Here is a 20,878-nt window from a genome sequence, read left to right as displayed (position 1 = left end):
ATGACCAGCAAGTTTACTGTGTCTGTTTTTTAATACCTCTCAGTGCAATCTGTTGGAAGGCCAAGAGCAGTTAGATGAAGCCTTCAAACAAATGCTCACCAATTTTGTCTTGGCTTGATTTGGGGATCCATTTTAGAATACCTACAAGAATGACTGATCTGTATACCCTTTAGGCACTTCTCTGTGAATATTTGTTCTTGTAACTGAGCTTTTGATTGGACTTGAATAGTTTGAGGTTATATACATTGGCAAGAACCTGGCATGCAGAAATTCTATCAGGCTGATTAAAGGTGCTGACTGTCAACACCATGGGGTGTAGGACTGATGGGTTGTCACCATCCTGTGAAAGTTAAAAAGCTTAAACAAGAAATATGTCTGAATAGCTGGTCATTCCACCTTGGCACAAAGGAGATCAGAAGCAACACATGCTAGGCAGATGATGTTTTCCTTAGAATAGCATTGAAAATGTTTTCATTCTCTGGCATAATTTGCATAGCTGACACAACAAGTAAACAGAAGTAGGGCAGAGAGTAAGAAACAAAATCCGTGAATGAGGAAGCCTTTCTCATTTTAAAATGCAATTTTAAACACTTGGAACATCTTTCTGCAGATCCACCATATATTTCAGAGGCTAAGGGTACAGGTGTCCCCGTGGGACAGAAGGGGACATTGCAGTGTGAAGCCTCAGCAGTTCCCTCAGCAGAATTCCAGTGGTACAAGGATGACAAAAGGTAAGATCCCCTCTTCTCTTTTCCTTTCCTCATGCCCACCCAAGAAGAAGAAAGCTTTCTTTTTTAGGGTCCTGATTGCAGCCGGCTGCAAACGAATTTCTTTTCAAAGCCCTTCTGAAGTCCTTTTATCTGTAGGAGGGAATCACATGCAAATAAGCCTTTTCTTAACATGAACAAAGTTCTACTAGGTTTTTAATGTTGCCATACAGAATTACCACTTGCCAACCAATAGGCCTGAAAGGTAACATATTTTTAAGAAAGCAAAAATCACTAAACAAAGGCCACCAGCACCATTGTCAGGCCCGTAAAATTTTATAGACCAAGAAAATAATGTGTTCTGCTAGCAGCTATTTTTAACAGACTCTTAAGCTTGCGTGAAGGAGTAAGGAATGGCTCTCAAGTTACCTGTAGCTAGCATGAGTCCACTGCCATTCCAGTCACTATCAAGAACGCTTGTGAGAGTCCGTGACCTGACTGAGCCCTCCCTTTGTGCCCAGGTTGTTCTTTCTCTGTAGGAGAAAAGAATCGGGACTGTTCCCTTCCTGCCCATTGTTGTAGCCATCATGTGAGTCATTCAAGATGATCATCTCAAGGAGTTATCAAATGGCATATGTCAGCGCAGGGTCAGTGGCTCAGTACAGCCAGGCAATGTGGCAATTACTGTTATCAAAGAGCTATTTTAAGGTGGATGAACAACAAATAAATGTGCAAGTGCTGAAAGTGCTGACTGTGTTCAGAATATTTTCACTTCAAAAGTGGAGGCAGTGGCGGTGGGAATGAGACAGAGTCCTGAGGTGTATGTGGGTGGAGGAAGGACGGATGGAAGCTGAGAAGCTGAGAGGGAAAACAACAAAGAGAGCAGTCTGAGAAGAACAGTGGGGGAAAAATCCAGCCAGGAGTGAGCAGAGTGATGCCCATAGTATACAGGCTGGGCTCAGTGCATGTTGGTTTTATTCCCTTATGCAGTCAGTCAGACAACAAAAGCTCTTCTGGTTTCTGAGTCAATGTCTGAATTTTGTTTAGAACCAAGTCACTTAGTCATAAGATCGAATCCTTCCTGTGGGGAAACTTTTCATTTTTAAGGGCACAATCTGACAGCTTCTACTAAGGTGTGATGAACTTGTCTCACCCATTTTACAGACAAGGCAGAAAGGGGAAAAACAAACTCACAGAGAAATAAAGAAGGAATAGACCTGGATTTTGTACTTCTTTCAAGAATACAAAAATGACTCTTTCCTCACCACCCTTCTTATTGTAGAGAAAAAGTGAAGCTTAAAGTTTCAGAATCAAAAAGCAAAACAATACAAAACAAAAAATTATTGAGCTGTGCATTGATCTAGGTCTAAGTGAAAATTAACCAGCTGCATCCTATTATCCTAATTCTTTGTGAGAGAAAAATAAAAACAAAACACAGGGGGAAAGCAAGATCTCAAAATGTATGGAGGAAAACTGAGCAAAAATGGCCAACGTTAAGACAAAGGAAGGAGAATTCTCCTCTTAGCACAGCAATGATGGTCCTAGGAGAGTGCACTGTCTCCAGTGTCATTTCCCCAGGAGGACCTGGAGCCAGACTGCTGGTACCCCAGTGCTGGGTCAGAGCCTGGCTCAGGCTACTTTGTTTTCTCCTGTCCAAGTTTCTCTGTTGGCTTCTCCTTTGCTCCCCTTTCCATTGGCTTTGCTCCATTTTCCATTGGCTGTTCACTTATTACTTATTTCCTGTGTTCTCTGTCCTCCTGACACCTGTCTTGAGAAGAACATCTCTGCCTCTGTGGTCCTTGTCTCAGCCAGTCTTATCTGTGCCACCAGGGCTACCTGCCAGGCAAGTTCTACCAGAGAGGTCTCAGGGGCATGCATATTTTATTCCCTGGAAAGGACAGTTCTAATCCCTTTCCTGTTTTCAATGAAATGAGCAGACTTCTGGAGGAAACAGAAGGTGTCTCTGGGGTGGGAACAGGCAGTATTCTCAAAGGTTACGGTCGAAGCCTTTTGGCTTCATTGTCATGCCACCCCTTTGCCTGCTACTGTACACGTTATCAATCAGAAGAGGAAATGGAATTCCATGTTTAGTCACGACCGTCCACCCAACAGGGAGAGTGGCACTGAAAAGCCTACAGCTTCATTAAAAAACTGAAGCCTAGTGACAATTCAGGATGGGAGATGTGTAATGCCTGAGAAGAGGACCGTGTGTCATCCCAGGAGCTGTGAAGTGCTGCAAAGCACTGCTGGCCACCCTACACTGACTTTAGATAAAGATGCTTCAGAACTGTCAAGCAGGAACCTGTTTCAGTAAGACTCTCCTCACTGTGGAGCCAAAATCTAATTCACAGCTTGGTTCTGATGTGAAGGCTTCTTCCCTGTTCAGAAAGGCTGTCCAAGTGGCAATGGACATGCCTAGCTCGGGGACAGCGCCCTCTAGGGGATCAGTGGCTACACAACAAGCTGGAAATAGGAAAGTGGCCTCTGGTCTCACAGTAGGGTGCCTTCTTCCACAGTGTGAGCGTTTCAGTGACATAGTCAGTGGACTCAAGTCAGTTCATTGCCCCTAGCTTTTGAGAGAGGAAGGCTCACAGAGGACAATCTACATAATGAAAAGCGTGACAAGCCCCACTAACTAACCAACCTTTTCACTTCCCTGGACGCACGTAGGGTAAGATCTCAAACCAAAATCTGCCTCTCTTTTCTGATTAAGGCGACCCTTTGTTCTGGGGGTGGAAAACACCATTCTGTAATCTCACAGAGATGAACTTCTGACAATGACAAAACAGCTGTCTTCTAGGCCAAAAGCATAGTGTGACCCAGGGACAGAGAGGAGTCCTCTTGTCTAACTCAAGAAAAATGCATTACACAGAATGACATTTGATAGTCACCAAAGCATCTTCTCATTGTTGTCTTCCTTAGCTCCGCTTTCTATCTCTGCCTTAAATATCGTCTTTCTTGAGTTGATGATTGCAGGGCCAGCCATTTGCCCCAACACACACCTCTGTGCCCTTCCCCACATGTACCCACTTGACTTGTGTACTCACAGCCAGGCCTGCTCCAGCCAGTCCTAAATAGGCAACTGAGGTTTTGTCCATATTTCCTGCTAGCCTTCATAATGAAGGTTTGTGTTTGTTTGTTTGGTGTACATTTGTTTGTTTGTTTTGTCTCTCAGTAGTATTTCTCTTTCCTGAAGGATATAATCAGCGTCTAGGCAAGGAATACAAATTGTTTCAGAGAAAGCAAAAAATTGGATTAAGGTCCATTCTATTAAAATTTAGAATTTTTCAAAAATAAAAGGTCTTGTCTCAAATTCTAATGTAGATCCATAGTTATAATTACCTAACAACCTCTTAAGGTAGAGGAAATGGCCCTTCTGATTCCTACTGCTCCTTTCACTTTACTGTCTCTATCTGCCCAGGAATGAAATCCATGTTTCTATAAGTAAGTACGACTCCCTCCTCCCACTCACTATCTATAACATTTCTTTAGTGGTCTCTATAACCAATATGAGCCCTGTGGCATATTGGCCTGTCATAATGGATTATTGACCTGGCACTATGAAGTCACATACTTAGGAACTTTGAATCTCTCCTAGATTGATCCCCTGTGGTACTCTGAGATCACTCTTCTCCAGCCCCTCAGGCTCTCATGATAAGAAAATAATCTCTGACTTCTTTTCCTCTTCACAGCCAAAAAAATTATGTCTTATTGATAGAATGCCTCAAGTGCTTAACAAGAAATTTTATTGCCTAGGTGCTTACAAAACATTGTTCTTTCAAACCCCTCAGGTCACTCTTCTCTTTGAAGCTTGAGTTTTTCATCATCATCATTGTCATCATCATCAACATCACTGTCTTCATTATCACCATCAGCAGCATCAAATAAGTCCATGCTTTCTAGCTTCTATTATGTGAATGACATTGTTCTGAGTGTCACATAGTTGGCACATTGTATTTGTTGTGGTGTGGCTGACAGGCTTGGAAAGCAAGGAAAAAAGGATGCACCTGGCTTCAGGGAACTTAAATATGGGAATAAAAAAGTAAGATATCTTGAAAAGAGTATCACTAGACACAGATAGAGTAATAGAGAAATACATGTCATAGGTCATCCTGTATGAACATATGGTGTCATTGAGTAGAAGAAATATGGTCATGATGACGTCATATGGGGCAATGATGAGAAAATTATTAATTCCAGTGTCTGTGAGAGAAACTAACTACCTCCTTTTTTTGTTTTGTCTCTTTTTTGCCTTAGACTGATTGAAGGAAAGAAGGGAGTCAAAGTGGAAAACAGGCCTTTCCTCTCAAAACTCATCTTTTTCAATGTCTCAGAACATGACTATGGGAACTACACTTGCGTGGCCTCCAACAAGTTGGGCCACACCAATGCCAGCATCATGCTATTTGGTGAGACTGTGCCCTGAGCTGGACACTGAGAGAGTGGGAAGTGGGATGGAAGTGTTGCCAGAAGGGAGAAGCTGGGAAGGAGGGTCTAGAAGGAAGAGTATCAGAAGTGACTTAGGCAGAGGGAGGGAGAGAGAGAGAAGGGAACTCGTGCATATATGAAAGTATGCATTGGGGATGGAAAAAGAATGTTCATTTCAGTCTATAATGACAAAAATCCTAAAACAGGAGACAAGGACAACTTTGAGGTGCCAAAAATGACACTTATCCCCATTGGTGATGTCTCCTAAACTGACTTGGGGATTATAATTGGGTATAATAATAAAGAGGCCAGGAAGAGCACCTAATATTTTAATACAAGCTCACTGGGTTAATATAACATGTTCTCTTTTCTGGAACTTTTCCCAGCCTTTGGGACATGAGAGAATCAGAATTATATCCATAAAAGTAGAATCACAGGCCTTGGTATCCTTAATAAATTTAACTTCAGAAGGAAAAAGATAAGAAAGATAGAAAATGAGTATTTCCCCCATTTGTGTCAGTGGATATGCAGAGACTGGGTAAGACATTTGTCCATCCACACTCTCATCTGGAATGATGCCACATAGTCATGCATGAATTGATTCCTTAAACAGCTATTTATCAAAGGACTAATATGTAAAAGCAAAGCTGTGTGCTTTCATTTCATATCTGACAATACTGGTACCAGAAGCGAGTAAACAAGCTTCCGGCAGATCCCTGCATCCCACCCTTCAGTGAGCAGTGTCTATTCAGAAGTGAGCCTGCATTCCTGTCTGTCATCAAGCAGGACTCCAGGAGTCTGGCGATGGCTTTAATCCTTTGATGGATGCATATCCTCCCTATAGGCTACATGATTAATTTCTGGTTCCCTTTTGAGCAAATTACTCCATACTCCATCAAGTTCAGTGAGTTTGGAATTTCTCAAATCAGTTCCCCCAAAGTCCCATGTTAAGAAGCACTCTCGAATGTGATTGGTGTGGAGGGAGCAAATTTAACAGACAACTGGCATGAACATAAATTCTTGCTGGATGCCCTTGACGACAGTGCATGTTCTATCTTGCCATCTCTACTTCCAAATAACATCCTCCCAGCCTCCTATTCCACACATGAAATAACGCCCAGCTTTATCTGAGAGGTCTGGGAAAGGGAAGGCTGCCCTTGACCCCTGAGTCCACAGCTCAGAATGGGCAGATCTGTGATTAGAGTGATTGATCTGTCTGGCATCTCTCGCACAGGGATAGTTACAAGTGCTCCTCTCATTTGTCAGGACTTTTTGGATTTGGGGCATGTGTCTGTCTGCATGCCCAGAGAACCAGAATTAGAAAGGAACGGGCCAATCCTCCCATGCCTGGTGAATCTTATCCCTCAGCCCCCTCCCATTTCATGCTCTGCAGCTACTTCAGTCCTCAGTTTTGTAAAGAGCCTCCCTCCTTCTTTGATCTCTCTCTTCTGATTTGGAAGCATGAAATGGTTTTGCCATTGACGTTATCACTACAGTCTAATTCCCTGGCATCTTCCCCTTAAGCCATCTCAAGATCAGAGTAGGGAGAAACAGCAGACATTTCAAGAGTGAAATACCTGGCATTTATGACAAGAAAAGCAGTGGAGAATGTGTCACAAATATGCTCTTTTCAGCAGACCCATGTGTGGCAATTACAACTTCTCCTCCCTTCATTCACCCATTGGTCTGAGAGCATTCACCCTGTGCATCTTTGGAATTTTCCTGCTATTGCTAGCTCTCTGGAGTCCAGGCCTCTCTATAAAGTGCATTATAAAGTGATGGTAGCTTTGCAAATAAGTTTAGAAGGACTGGGTCAAACAAAGATGAACAGGATATATGGTGGGGATATTCTTACTGCAGGAGATCTCAGAGCTGCAACATTCTAAATCTCTAAGATTCAGGTTTACACATTTTTTGAGTTGCATGCATCAGAAACCAATGCCATTTTTCAGTCTAGGTTGAGAGACCATTCCTGAGGAGCCCAACACAAAAATGCTATATGGGTGTATTCTTCAGGAATTATTGAAACTCCATTAATGTTTAAGATAAACATTTCCAGCCCCTTGGCTGGAGCCAAGTCTAGTCCAGACATTACTGTAGCTCTTAAGCTCATTATTGAGGCTCACTGTCAATGAGGCCTTGTGACAAATACAAATTTATCAGGGAATTTTCCATGTCATTTTCCATTAAGAGCCATCAAGTAGACTTGGGCAGACTGGAAAGCAGCATTTATTTTATGTGAATATACAACATTCATAATGAAGTTCATTCTGTCATAAGGTTAAAGAAAACCAGCTAAATTGTCATCATTTTGTCACCAACTCATAGGTAAACTACATAGTCTTTTCATATGACACTGAAAAGTGAGGAAGCTGGAATAGGAAATTTCCATTGTGATCAATTTCTTTTGGCGGTACTTAAGCCAAACAGGAGCAGGGTGGTTCTTCCCATCACAAACCAAAGGGTCTCTGAGCACCTGATATCTGGGATCACAGAGCTGGCAGTGAACTTGAGATTTCTGTTCTCATATTTCTGAATCATAGTTCTCCAGGGAGACCTTGTTCCAATCATGGTGTCATAGGATCAGACATTCCTGAACTTGGTCTCCCAAGGTGAAACAATGGGGGTAAGGCTGTGGGGGGGGGGGGGAATCTCACCTGGAAAGGGGCTTTGGTCCTCTGTTGTCACATCAGTATCTCAGCTCAGCACAAGCTAAGAGTGAATCCATCTACACTGAAAAACACATTAAGTGGCTTGTGCCCTCCCTTCCCAGCCATCCATCCATGTAGTATAAATAAAGCATTTCACTGTATCCTTTGCTGCACCTTGTCCTACCACCTTTGGTTTTGTGTCTTCCTTTATTTATCCATTCATCTAGAAATGCTTGTGAGAGGCAGTATACAAACTATATATGACAAATATATAGCTACTGTATATAATATATGTGTTTGTTTTCATTTTTCTCTCCTGTATGTCCCTCACCCGATTTAGAACTAAATGAGCCTACAAGCTCAACTTTGTTGCAAGGTCAGTATCCCCCTTGCTTTATGTTTTCTCTGCCCTCCCCTCAATCCCAGGGCCCCCACTCCTCTCCCTTTCCCCTGCTGTGTATTACCCAGCATTCCTAGCTGTAAAGATTCTCAGAAGGTGGTGGTAGAAGGTTGTTTAAGGAGGGTATTAAGATCTGGTCAAGCTCCAACCACAGCTCTCTTCTCTACTAATCTGCTGGCCACACTGTCCCAGGAAGGCTGGGGGATGAGGGAGTGGGGAGAAAGAATTAAAATCTCAAACCTGGAGATCAGCATGAAGGCAAAAAGATTGAGATAGTAAATCTGAGCCCCTAGGAAGACAACTGCAACCAACTGAGCAGTTTCCTGACAAGAGTCCTTCTGATGGTCCCTCAACAACACATCAGACACATTCATGATGAGCTAAATATTCCATCAAATGTCTCAAGCTGCTCACAGGTTCTCCAAGGGAAGAAGATAGGCACGGTGCCACAAGTAATGATCCAGAGGGGCCACTATGGATGTCTCGTGCAGCCACACTTTAGGACTTTTCTGTTCCTGGGTAATTCACTAAACCTTATTTGTACTTAATTTCCTCTTATAAAAATAATAGATCTGTCTTATATGCTTTACAGAGTTGTTCCAACACTCATCTGAAACCACTAAAAGTTTTGAAACCAGTTAAGCATGTTGGATCTTCAGATCCAAGCTGAAAGACAAGGATTTCCCTTCATGCTAGACATTCCCTACATGGAACACTGTAGGGGTCCTTACCTCATTTCTTTCTCATATCCTTCTCCCAGCCCCTTGACAACCTCTTCTACTCTGAGCCCTTACCCACGTGTGACTCCTGAATCTCTTGCCACTGATTGACACTCCTCCAATTTCCTCAAGTTCTATTAGCCTAGGATACATGACACATTGAGAGCATGACAAAACATTTGGACTGAGGGATAGAATAAAATTTGTGCTACATGCTACTGTTCTCCTCTTAAGGACAGTGCTGACCCCAGTGACAGCTTTGTGTGAGGGCTGCTATGAAGTTAATGAGGGGAATGGCTCATCCCATCTCCCAGCCCTATCCTCTGACCTCCTTCTTCCCACCCCACCCCACCCAATCCCCATCCTGTTCATCCATTCACATTGTGGCTGTGCAGACAATCATGGAGGATGGCATTAGACCTGGGAGGTGGAGGAAGAGAGATAAATAAATGAATTACAGGGGGAGCTGTACGACAGATGAGGAAAAATACTGTTGTCATGAAAAGAGTCAAGGCTGCATTATTCACCGTAGTTATGTATAGTAACATGGTGATAAACCATGAAAGGAAAATAAAACAATGATGAAGGAAAAGGAAAGTCAATGGATATATTCAGATTCAACTTATAATTCAGCTTATGTTTTTGAACCCTGGTATGAGGTATGTTCACAGATCTAAAATAGAGACAGTAAAAAAGTACTAACACAAATAGCAGAAGGAAGTGAGGGACTGACACTATAACAGATGACTCAATGGATGGGCTTTCAGAAGATATAAACCTAATTCTGACACTTAGAGCTTTGTTCTAAGAGGAAATAGCAGTGTGTTTGTTTGGTGTTTTGAGACAGCGTCTCATTAGGTTGTCCCAGCTGGCCTGAAACTCAAGATTCTCCTGCTTGAGCCTCCAGACTACTGGGATTGCAGTCATGTGCTACCATGCCAAACTTAGATAGCAGTTTCTAAGCAGCTAATATTTAATGAGGTTGTACTCAACTGATGAGGAACATCACTCCACACCAAAGTTGTCAGCAACAAAATCAACCAAAGACAAAAATATAAGAAGATCATTTTCCTTGGTGGATAAGCATGGGACTGGGAGCCAGGGAAGTTATTATCAAAATCCACCTGCTGAGACAGAGCTGGGCTACCTCACTGTCATTTTGTGAGAAGATCTCTCTGCCAACATTTTTCTCTAATCCTCTGGGTATTCAATCCCTCATCCTAGGAAACTTCTTATAGGGTGTAGGGAATGGGTCAGGGCAGAAGTGATACATTGTAGACATCTGGAATGTTCTGACAATTGACTTCTTGTGGTCTTCAGGATAGCTTCAGAACTCCATTGTACAATCAAGAATACTTTTGTGGAAACCAATCTTGCATCTGGGCACACTGTGTTTGTTTTCCTCTTTCCTTTGCTAGTCTGCAATAGAATCGAGAGGTACCTATTTTCTCAGGCAGCACCTCCAATGTATACTCATCTTATCTGAGAAACACTAGAAAGATTTATGTGAATATGTGGCTCTCCACTGACAGGAAACTCTTGGTTTTAAGAGAAGTTCAAAGCTATTTTGCTACCTAATATCTGGATGGTGTAGAAGGATTTTGATAAGAGAATTTTGTTCTTCCTCAGCATTTTTTGCCACCCTTGAAGTATTTCTCTGCTTCTCTTTTGCAAACACAACAGATTGCATGTCACATACCAGTATTAATATTTGGTAGCATAAGTCTCTCTCAGTGATAAATAAGGACTCAGGGCTATGCCACCATCTCTCACAGAACTTCTGCATGGGCAAGTGTGAGGGGCCCACGCTGCAAGCTCAGCGGCTCCAGAGCTGCTCATTTCCCCTCCACAGGCTCTTGTCTTTTATCTTCTAGGTATTAAATCAGATTTGATGTTATCAGTGGACTAGGAAAGGTTGGCTGATTAATGTGTGTGAACCTCACAGTGACCATCAAACCAATTTACTAAGAATGGGAAACTAAAATAGACTCTAGATAGCAGAAAGAAACAATTGCAACAAAAAAGATAATCAGTTCCTCCCTGCAGAGGATTAAAGATAGTTAATCAGGCAAGCCACCAAGGCATCCAGCAGTTAGAATGTCTATGACATGTGATGTCAAAATAACAAACTGCAAAAATAAATCCCTTACTCTCTTTCCTGAAGATTGAGTATCCCTTTTCACCTAGTTCTCCCGTGCCTATTAGCATTAGACAGTAGTCCTGAATTTATCTGAGTACTTGAACTCAGCTATGAGTAGAAAAGATTCAGCTATGGGAAAAAAAAATCCCTTCTGGATTGAGCAGAGATGCTGAATATTGACTGACTGGAGACTTCGAACATGCATAAGGGGTCCTTTTTTCAATTTTTTCTCCTTCTCCTTTCCCTTCCCCTCCCTTTTTCTTTTACTTCCTTTTTTCCTTCATTCCTTTCTTCCTGTTTCCTCTTTCCTTCTTTCCTTCCTTCCTTCCCTTCCTTTTGTCTTTCTCTTGACCATTTTTGTCCTACTCTACCTGGCTTCTTGTTAATGTATCATTAATGAAGAGATAAGTTAAATTTTAGCCAAGGTCCTGCTGAAGAAAATACTTCCTTGGATTTTCAGGGATTATTTCTTTTCTTGACAGCTAAGATGATCAGTTAAAGACTTAAAGACTTGAGTTTATGGCTAGAACTGACTTTAAAGTCTTGCACCAAGTTTTACTTCTGGAAACTTGAACCCATAGCATATCATCATGGCCTAGAGGACTGTGTCAATATTCTTGGTGCCAAAAGAAAGAGAATGAGCTGGAAGGAAGGAACATCATGTCTGCATTTCCCCTTTGTGTGATAAGCAAGGACAAAACAAACACTTTGTTTACCAGGAAGAGTTGACACTTTGTTACCTGGGAAATCCCGAGAATAAATTCTAACTATGGTCAAGGAAGAGTGTCAAATTTTTCTTTACCTCTGTGGATGCAGAAGAGTTGACCTTCTTTTAAGGACAGTGTGTTGGAGATTCTGGGAAAAGCTAGATAAGAACAATTGAGCTGAAGTGTTTAGACATTTGCTGTATAGAAAACCTCTACTGGTACCAAGCTAAAGCAGCATTGTGCCTTCCATTAGTCTATACTTCAAATGGAAACTTTCCTCTGCCCTTCCTACAGCCCTGACTGAAACAGCACCACCACCACTGTGGGTGATCCTCCACCATGCATACCTGACATTTGCACTGCTTTGGCTTGGAGGCAAAAGCTGTATTACTGCTTTATTGCTGCAAGTCTCTCTGACTGTCCTTCCTCCTTCTGTGAACAGGGAGATATTCTTTAGTTTCTGGGTTGGTTTGGAGAGTCCAGCAAACATTTGAACAACTGTCCTTGCTAAGTACACAGACAACATGGTACCATCACAGCTGACTTTTCATTGTCATCCTAGTTTCACATCAGACCTTCCTTCAATTGCAAAACATTTGGCGGTTGATCTCTTACATCTTTATATCTTTAGAATGGCTTCTCAGGGTTGCTAATGTCTACTTACATCAACAGGTACATCATAGAATTAGAGTTTGAGTGCATATAATTCTGAACAAACATTGTAATTGCATTTAGGATGCCCTATATCTAGACCGAGTTTCTGTATGTGAGGACTTAGGCACAGAGAACATAGACTCCCAAAATATCACTTTAATGCAAAGGCTTTTATGACATTTCACACCCTGTCTAGATTCAGGTGAGCCACTGCAGAAGCCCCTAGCTCTAAAAAGGGAAGTAAAAGATTAGAGATCATTACAAATTCAGGCCAGACAAGACACCTGCCATCTTCAGAAAAGGTGAGGAGGCTCTGTGGGTTGTTCTAAGAGCTTGGAGCTGGTGAACTGGGTATCTTTCAACAAAGGAGCTGGCATCCTGGCATGTCTACAAGGGATGCCAACAAGTACAAATGAGCAGCACAGGTGTGGGTGTCCCTGCCTCAGATGGCCCAGAGTGAGGAAGTCTTGTGGGTCCAGCATGGGATTGGCTGACTAGCCAATAGAAGTCAAATATCAGAGGGTCTGCTTCCTCTGGCACCTGGGAGCAAACTCACCAGTGTTTCTAAAATGCATGGCTAAATGCAAGTCAAACATTTTGGTTTCAAACCTAGCATGGGCAACCTACATTCAAGCTTCTATAGCAGTCCATTTTAAAGTTAACACCCGCAAATTTTAGTAACTAGAGGTTAGTCTGATGGGTAGTCTGATGACAATAGAAAGTTGATCCAAACAGAGATTTTTGTCTTGACACCTTAGGCTGCAAACCTGTAGGGAATCTCCTACTAAGACCACCTGGATATTCTGGCTTTGCTTCAGTCTGTGGTCGATTCTTCCCATCATTCACACCCTTCCTTGGCCTGCTGTTCATGTCTAGCTGCCCCAGAATACCAAAGAGGGTCACTATGAGTGCTGGACTATGATCAGGACATCAAGAGGCAGGTGCAAGAGTCATGGGGAAGCTCTTGGGCCAGAAACACCAGCTTAATTTCTAAAACCATGTGAGGGCAAAGGAAGCGCCTCCAACTACTTTCTGCCTTAACAGTGGCTTGTTTTTAATTTCTTTTAGAAGTGAAAACTACAGCCCTGACCCCTTGGCAAGGTTGGTATATTTATTTCTCAGGCAGCTGCTGCCTGGGTGGGTTGGGGTTTGTAAAACTCTTCACCTTCTTTCAAGAGGCCTTCTTTTCTCAGCTCACCCCAGGAAGCAGCCCAGAAAGAGCCCTGCCTGACCTTGAGCATCTTGGTGTTAATTTAGATTAACCCCACCCTCCATGGCATTACATCCTCCTTGGGTAGCTTCCACTCACACAGTCTAACATATCTTTGCTGGAGGCACTAATAAGCACCTGCCAGTGACCAGAATAGCTCCAGCTCTGGGCTTCTCCACGCCAGGCCTGCCTCTTTCCTTGCACACGAATGCTCTAAGGCAATGATCTTCTCAGACCTTCGCCTTGCATGCTGCCCTTTCCTTACCCCCTTCTTTCTTCTCTCTTTAACTGGGAGCTGGAAGGGAAGTGGTGGGAGGGAGGGGACCTGGGAGGAAGGGGGAGGTTCTTGGGTGAGTCATTTGGCCAGGAATAAAATGTGTCTTATTTGAGGCTTTCATTCCTGACAGATGTTTACGATGGGTAATTGACACTCATCACAGTTCTCCAGGACCCTAACTGTCCTTGTAATTAGTCTCTTTAGGCCTCTTCAGCTCTCTAATGAGATAGAGGCAATAAAGGCATCTAATGTGGAGGGGAGGCGTGACTGGATGAAGAGCAGGGGCCTCATCTGGGTGGCCATGTCACTAAGCAGATGGGCCAAGCTGTTACTCGTGCCAGCACTGGCTCTGAGAGGGGCTTTCTCTTATCTTAGGAAACTGTGAGTCACACCTGCTTGGACAAAAAGGCCTTGTCCCACAATGTTCTCCAGTGCAGCACTCGCTGAGGATGGGGCAGGCCAGTGCTTGTCTGGGGTGCCATCTTAACCAGTGGGACCTACCTTGAGTCTCATTCTTTCCCCTCTTCCTTTCCTGAAAACATGAGTTCACAAACAGGCAACTCTGAGCTATGAGGAAGAAAGGTGTGTTTGGATATGAAGACATTAGTCAAGGGGCTGTGGGAAACCCACTTAGTCTGTCTGAAGTTAAATTTCCTCCTATTAGAAAGGGATGTAATCCTTAGCAACTCCCTGAGTAGCACTGGGAGCTGTGATAAATCTTTCCAACTGCAAGCACTTCACTTTCTCCCCTGTCCGCATGGCTTAGCTTCTGTGCAGACATTCATTCGAGACTGGAATTTTCAGTGACTTTTCCTGAATAGAGTTAGCAAAATGGAGTAAGGACATCCAGGAGAGGAAATTGAGGTGAAGCAGGAAAGAAGGTAGGAAAAGAGTTTTTAGTTTGCTTCTCATTTGGTTTGATTTTTTCCTCCAAGTATAATCTTAAGAGAAAGAAAAGCACAGGACAAGGAAACATGGATGTAGCATCATGACCCAGTGCTCGGTCCTCTGCCAACACTTATTGAATACCTGCTGTGGCCAATGACATAGACCCTGCTCTTAAGCTTGAGAGTGCCCGGGAGAAGACAGCTGACAGACAAAGAAAGAGAATTAGAATGTAGGGTGGTGGTACCAAGAGAGCAATCCTGACCAAATCAAGGATGGGGTGACTGAGGCCAGAATAGAAGCTAGAACAGAGAATGGAAATTAGTTAGTTGCAAGCACAAGCAGTGTGAGGGTGGAAAAGAAAGAGAGCATGGCTAGCGGGTGCTGGCCTGTGTACGTGCACAAATTTATGTGTGTACATGCGTTTACATGCTCTGGACAAGGGGCATAGAAGAAGGCATGGCAGGAGGAGACCCCAAAGGAGCAGATTACACAACGTGTTATGTTCTACCAAGAAGCCGGGCATTTCTGATAAGGCTGTAGGACTCAGATTAGCAGCACAATCAATTTGAAATTATAGAAATCTCACCCTAAAATTACTCTAAGAAAAAATGTGAGGGGTGAGGCAGCGGGTGGCCAGGCGTACCCTGTGAGCTCTGTGAATGGAAAGGTGAGACACTGAAGACTGTCATCTGTAGGATGGCATGAGGGGTCCTGCTCTGTGGGAGGGCATGTGAGGTTCTTTTCTGTGATGGGAGGTTGTGGGGGGTCCTGCTCTGTGCTGGGAAGGTTTGCAGGGTTGTACTCTATGAAAGGGTATGTGGGGTCCTGCTCTGTAGTGAGAGAATATGGGTGTCCTGCTGTGTGGGGAGAGGGTTTCTTGAATCCCTCCCTTTGTTTCCTGCTTCTTTGGTCCAGCTCCGTCCAGGATGTACTGCAGAGACAGACAGAGTGGTGGGAGTGTGTGTGAGGGAGTATGTATAGGTGGAGGAAGTAGTAGGCTGGATATAGCCATGCACAGTGAGTACCAGCCCCAGGAGCCTGTCCAGGCTACAAGCAAGAGGGTGTGTGCACAGGCCCTTGTGGCCTTTCTCTTTTCTGTAGGAAGAGTCTTCTGACACAGAATTAAGACCCATGTCTACAGATTCCCTGTGGTGCTTCCCAGCAGGGAGCAGAGCTTCTAAGGGACTATAGCAATGTGACTGAGCAAAGGGAGAGCTGCCTGGCCATTGTGACATCCCACAGGGGGGCACTTGGCATCATGCATGCACCTCCTGAGCTGCAGAGTCCCAGACTGAAATAAGGTGTTCAGTCTTTACTTACACAGTGACCAAGACAGGGGTCCTGGCTGGGCTGTGCACCTGGCTTGTGGCTCTCCTTTGGGTCAGCCTGAAAGGAGGGAATGTAGGAAAGAAGGCAGGAACATCTGAGTGCTCTCTGGGACTTGACCATTTGTTTTCCATTTTTTATCACTGGGTGTCTTCTTGGCCATGGCAGGGAGCTGGGAAGGAGAGGACAGAGGTGCTGGTTCTGAGTAGGGAGTGGGTTTCAAACCAAGTATGGTAGTGTTCAGAAGAGCAGAGGAGATGAAAGAAAAAAAGAGCCATGTGCCCACATCTCTGGATCTTGCAGGAGCACAAGTGCCAGGTACGCAAGATAGATTTGGACTCATCCACATGAAGGCAAAATGTGTCTCCTGTCTGGGAAAGACCCAGAACTGGGTTCCCACAAAAGTCTGCTGGGCCAAGTGGACTCAGACACAGTCCTTGTCTTAGAAGCCTCAGCCTCAACACAGGCAGGGTCTTGGTAAGGAAGGTCTTGGTGTGGCCCACAGGGAAAGGATTTCCTCAGAGGAGAGAACATGCCCCTCACCACTGAACTTGCCAAGACTGGCTTCTATCCTTTGATTCTAAGGCAAGTTCTGTGGATAACAGGAGTGGGGACACTGATGGTGGTTTGTATAGAAACATAGCAGCTATGTTTAGAAGACATGAACAATTAGTAAACAGTCCCAAGTGGCAAGGAAATGAAATGTAAGACCTCAAGAATTTCACAGGCATACTCCTTTTTCCCATGTCCCCAAGGATGACTTCAGTTTTGTAAAGTCCAGAATTCACACCCCTGCAGGGCAAAGAGCACAACAGTTTTCTCTGGGTTCTCTTGAAATGGCACTCGTGTGGCTTTGAGTATCCTGTGAACTAGACCCTAAACCAGTGTGAGGTTGGACAGCCTGTGACTGTTGATCTTGGGACTACATTTAGCTACCGCACCAAGACCAAAGATTCATGCCAAAGGTTTAAGAAATAAAATCCTCTGCTCAACAAAAGAAATGGTCTCTAAACTAAAGAGAACACCCACAGAGTGGGAGAAAATATTTGCCAGCTACACATCAGACAAAGGACTGATAACCAGAATATATAGGGAACTTAAAAAACTAAATTCTCCCAAAATTAATGAATCAATAAAGAAATGGGCAAGTGAACTAAACAGAACTTTCTCAAAAGAAGAAATTTAATTGGCCAAAAAACACATGAAAAAATGTTCAACATCCCTATCAATAGAGGAAATGCAAATTAAAACCACACTAAGATTCCACCTCGCCCCCTTTAGAATAGCCATCATTAGCAACACCACCAACAACAGGTATTGGCGAGGATGCAGGGAAAATGGACCCCTCTTACACTGTTGGTGGGAAGTAAACTAGTACAACCACTCTGGAAAAAAATTTGCAGGCTTCTAAAAACCTAAACATTGGTCTACCATATGATCCAGGCAATACCACTCTTGGGGATATATCCAAAAGAATGTGACACAGATTACTCCAGAGGCACCTGCACACCCATGTTTATTGCAGCACTATTCACAATAGCCAAGTTATGGAAACAGTCAAGATGTCCCACTACTGATGAATGGATTAAGAAAATGTGGTATTTATACACAATGGAACTTTATGTAGCCACGAAGAAGAATGAAATGTTATCACTGCAGGTAAATGGATGGAACTGGAGAACATCATTCTGAGTGAGGTTAGCCTGGCCCAAAAGACCAAAAATCGTATGTTCTCCCTCATATGTGGACATTAGATCAAGGGCAAACACAACAAGGGGATTGGACTTTGATCACATGATAAAGCAAGAACACACAAGGATGGTATGAGGATAGGTAAAACACCCAAAAACTAGATAGCATTTGTTGCCCTCAACACAGAGAAACTAAAGCAGATACTTTAAAGCAACTGAGGCCAATAGGAGAAGGGGACCAGGAACTAGAGAAAAGGTTAGATCAAAAAGAATTAACCTAGAAGGTAACACACATGCACAGGAAATCTATGCGAGTCAACTCCCTGTATGGCTATCCTTATCTCAATTAGCAAAAACCCTTGGGCCCTCCTATTATTGCTTATACTCTCTCTTCAACAAAATTAGAGATAAGGGCAAAATAGTTTCTGCCTGGTAGCGAGGGGTTGGGGGGGTAATGGAGGGAGTAAGCAGGTAAGGGAGGTGGCGGGGGGGTGGGGGGGAAGGGGGAAGAAATGACCCAAACATTGTATGTGCATATGAATATAATAAAAAAAAGGAATAAAAAAAAAGAAAGAAAATCCTATGAGCAGTAACCCAGTCAGAAGTTCTAGGATTTGACAGAGTGATACCATGTGAAATAAAGAAATGCAGTTTGATTCTGATTTGATTTAACCAGAAGTAACTCAGGCACTGAGCCTCCAAGTTAGGCAGACAGGCTCTGTGGTTCTGTTCATCGTGCCTCTCCCTGTGAGGGACTTGGAAGGAGTGTGACCACCAACTTGAAAAATCGCCATTAAATTCCACGCAACAAGGACACCAGAATAGGTCCAATCAAGTAGTTATTCCAGTTCATTAGGTCCTTAATCCAAAGTTAGATAGTGTTCCATTTATCATGAGGGTTCTTGGCCACAAGGGCCAAGTAGCCCTTGTTCTTTTTTGAGAACCATAAAGAAGGTTCTGGGGAGTTTTTCTGACCTTGCAGTTTTCCTGTGTCTTGTGTTTGGCTCCATCTCAAAGAGTATTTGATTGCAGGCCATATGTGCCCCTTAGAGAAATGTCTTGTTCATGTCCCCTACCCCACAGGCATATCCTGAGGCAGCCTCTAAACCCCAGTGTCCACGTAAGTCCCTCATTATATCCATGTCACATAGCAGAGGGCTTCCTGTTTCCTTGCTTGGTCCTACCTCACCCTATGTGGACTGCTTTGGGCCTTTTAAGCATGTGATACATGAACCAAGTTTGCTGTTGCCTTGTCCGGATGGGGAAAGAGGTCAAGTGTTCCAGGTGGAGCCCAGCGCCTGCTGTAAGACAGGGTGATTGACAGAATGGCCTCTGTGCTTGCAGTGCAGCAGCAGGAGGCAGACAGATTGTATTGGCCAACAGGTCCTTTCCTTAACAGCAGGTTGAACACCTGGAGGGTTCTGTGAGTGTCTAAGGCAGGCAGAGCTCAGAGGGGCTGAGTGATGAGGCAAACAACTTTATTGAAGCTCTACATAGGGTATTTCTTCATCTGTACTTTCTTTTTGACCTTGAACCTAGGCCATGACCTTAGCATGTTATGCCTCAGCAAAGAAGTAACGGCCACCCGGACATACTTGGTCTCTCCTTGCAAGAGAGGTCTTCCCTTGCACAATGTGTGTCCATGGGATTGGAGCTGGAGAAAATTCTGGAGCTGTAAACACCATACACTCCACTTAGAGGGACATCTTAGCAAAGGCAATGCCTGATGCCAATAGTCCAGGCCACTTGTGGGGAGGGCGGGTTCTATTTCATAGCAGGCAGCTCATGACACATGTGTTCTCTCCCCACAGGCCCAGGAGCTGTCAGTGAGGTGAACAATGGGACGTCGAGGAGGGCAGGCTGCATTTGGCTCCTCCCTCTTCTGGTCTTACACCTGCTTCTCAAATTTTGATGTGAGCACCCCTTCCCCACTGGGGAGAGCTGCCGCTACCGCATCTCCAACACTGCAGCACGGCCACACGACAGCAACAAGTCAGAATCAAATGAAATTCAGAGAATCACAGCTAATGGGACAGAAATTTGAGGGAGGGAAACAAAGAATACTTTGGGAAAGAAAAAAGTTTAAAAAAAGAAATTGAAAATTGCCTTGCAGATATTTAGGTACCACTGAGTTTTCTTTCTTTTCCCAAATGGGAAGAATGCACACCCAGCTTGGACCCACCCACAAGCTGCACTGTGTGACCTCTCAGTTGCCAGGGTGGGCAAGGGCTCAGCCACTCTGCCCACCAAGTGCCCCCGTGGAACACTCTGGAGTCGGCCATCACAAATTCCATCTGTCCGTAGAGATGAGCACAGAGTGGGACATGTGGGCCCAAATGCGTTTGTAGCTGGCCCTTTGGTAGACTGTGTCACCACGCCGAGTGTCATGAAATGTGAAATGAAAAAAGAAAGAAAATGAAAGCAAGACAGCCTGACAGCAACAACAATCCAACAAACAAGAGTCACAAAAGATGTTTCACTTTTTTTTTCATTTTACTACATGGACATCATGGATAATAAGGGATTCTGATTCATTATTAATTTTATTAATTATATTTTCTGATATGAGTCTAGAACTTAGTGCAAAAAAAAAAAACAAGACAAAACTAAAAAATACACACATGAGAGGGGTGAAAATAAGTGTGTTTGTTAAACATTAAGAATGAATAGTGTACTTCTTACCTAGGTTTACAACTGGTGGACCACACACCAGGCATTAACCACCTGGTGAGGATTTGACAGATCCACCAAAAACACATCCAATTTAACCAACACTTCCACCAGCGCGTCAGAGTCCTCCTTATCCTGGCATTCCATGCAGACAGTACTATGCTGTCTACATACTGTTTAGAAATGGAAAGTTGGTCTGCACTGTATCTTGGGTTCTTGGCTATGCTTCTTTTAATGACATATATTATACAGTATATATATGCATATATTTTTTTTGTTAGAGTTCTAGCCATTTTGTTTCTCAGCAGGGTCCTTTCTCAGACATTACTGCATGCTGTATATGGCGTTAGCTGTGTGTTGATCTTCTAAAAGATGATAGAGTTTACTGGTTATTGTGTAATCAGCTCCTG

General features: G+C 43.6%; 1 protein-coding gene across 5 annotated transcripts in view; it reads left to right on the top strand.

Moving 5' to 3' along the window:
- Window positions 1-20,598, top strand: part of LOC109676529 (neurotrimin) — a 926,115-nt gene extending 905,517 nt beyond the window's left edge. For 2 of the 5 annotated variants that reach the window (XM_074066323.1, XM_074066322.1), the window contains 5 exons: window positions 611-731; window positions 4,965-5,116; window positions 8,127-8,162; window positions 13,475-13,507; window positions 19,610-20,598. In XM_074066323.1, coding sequence (XP_073922424.1) covers window positions 611-731; window positions 4,965-5,116; window positions 8,127-8,162; window positions 13,475-13,507; window positions 19,610-19,710 — 443 coding nt within the window. In that variant the 3' untranslated portion in view covers window positions 19,711-20,598. The remainder of the gene's footprint in view (window positions 1-610; window positions 732-4,964; window positions 5,117-8,126; window positions 8,163-13,474; window positions 13,508-19,609) is intronic. The other 3 variants (XM_074066325.1, XM_074066324.1, XM_074066326.1) reach the window with 3 other exon arrangements.
- Window positions 20,599-20,878: the final 280 nt, after the last annotated feature.

The sequence above is a fragment of the Castor canadensis genome, chromosome 2, assembly GCF_047511655.1.
Source record: "Castor canadensis chromosome 2, mCasCan1.hap1v2, whole genome shotgun sequence".
Lineage (NCBI taxonomy): Eukaryota > Metazoa > Chordata > Mammalia > Rodentia > Castoridae > Castor > Castor canadensis.
Note: the sequence above shows the minus strand (reverse complement) of the source record. Positions and strands in the feature narration are given on the sequence as shown.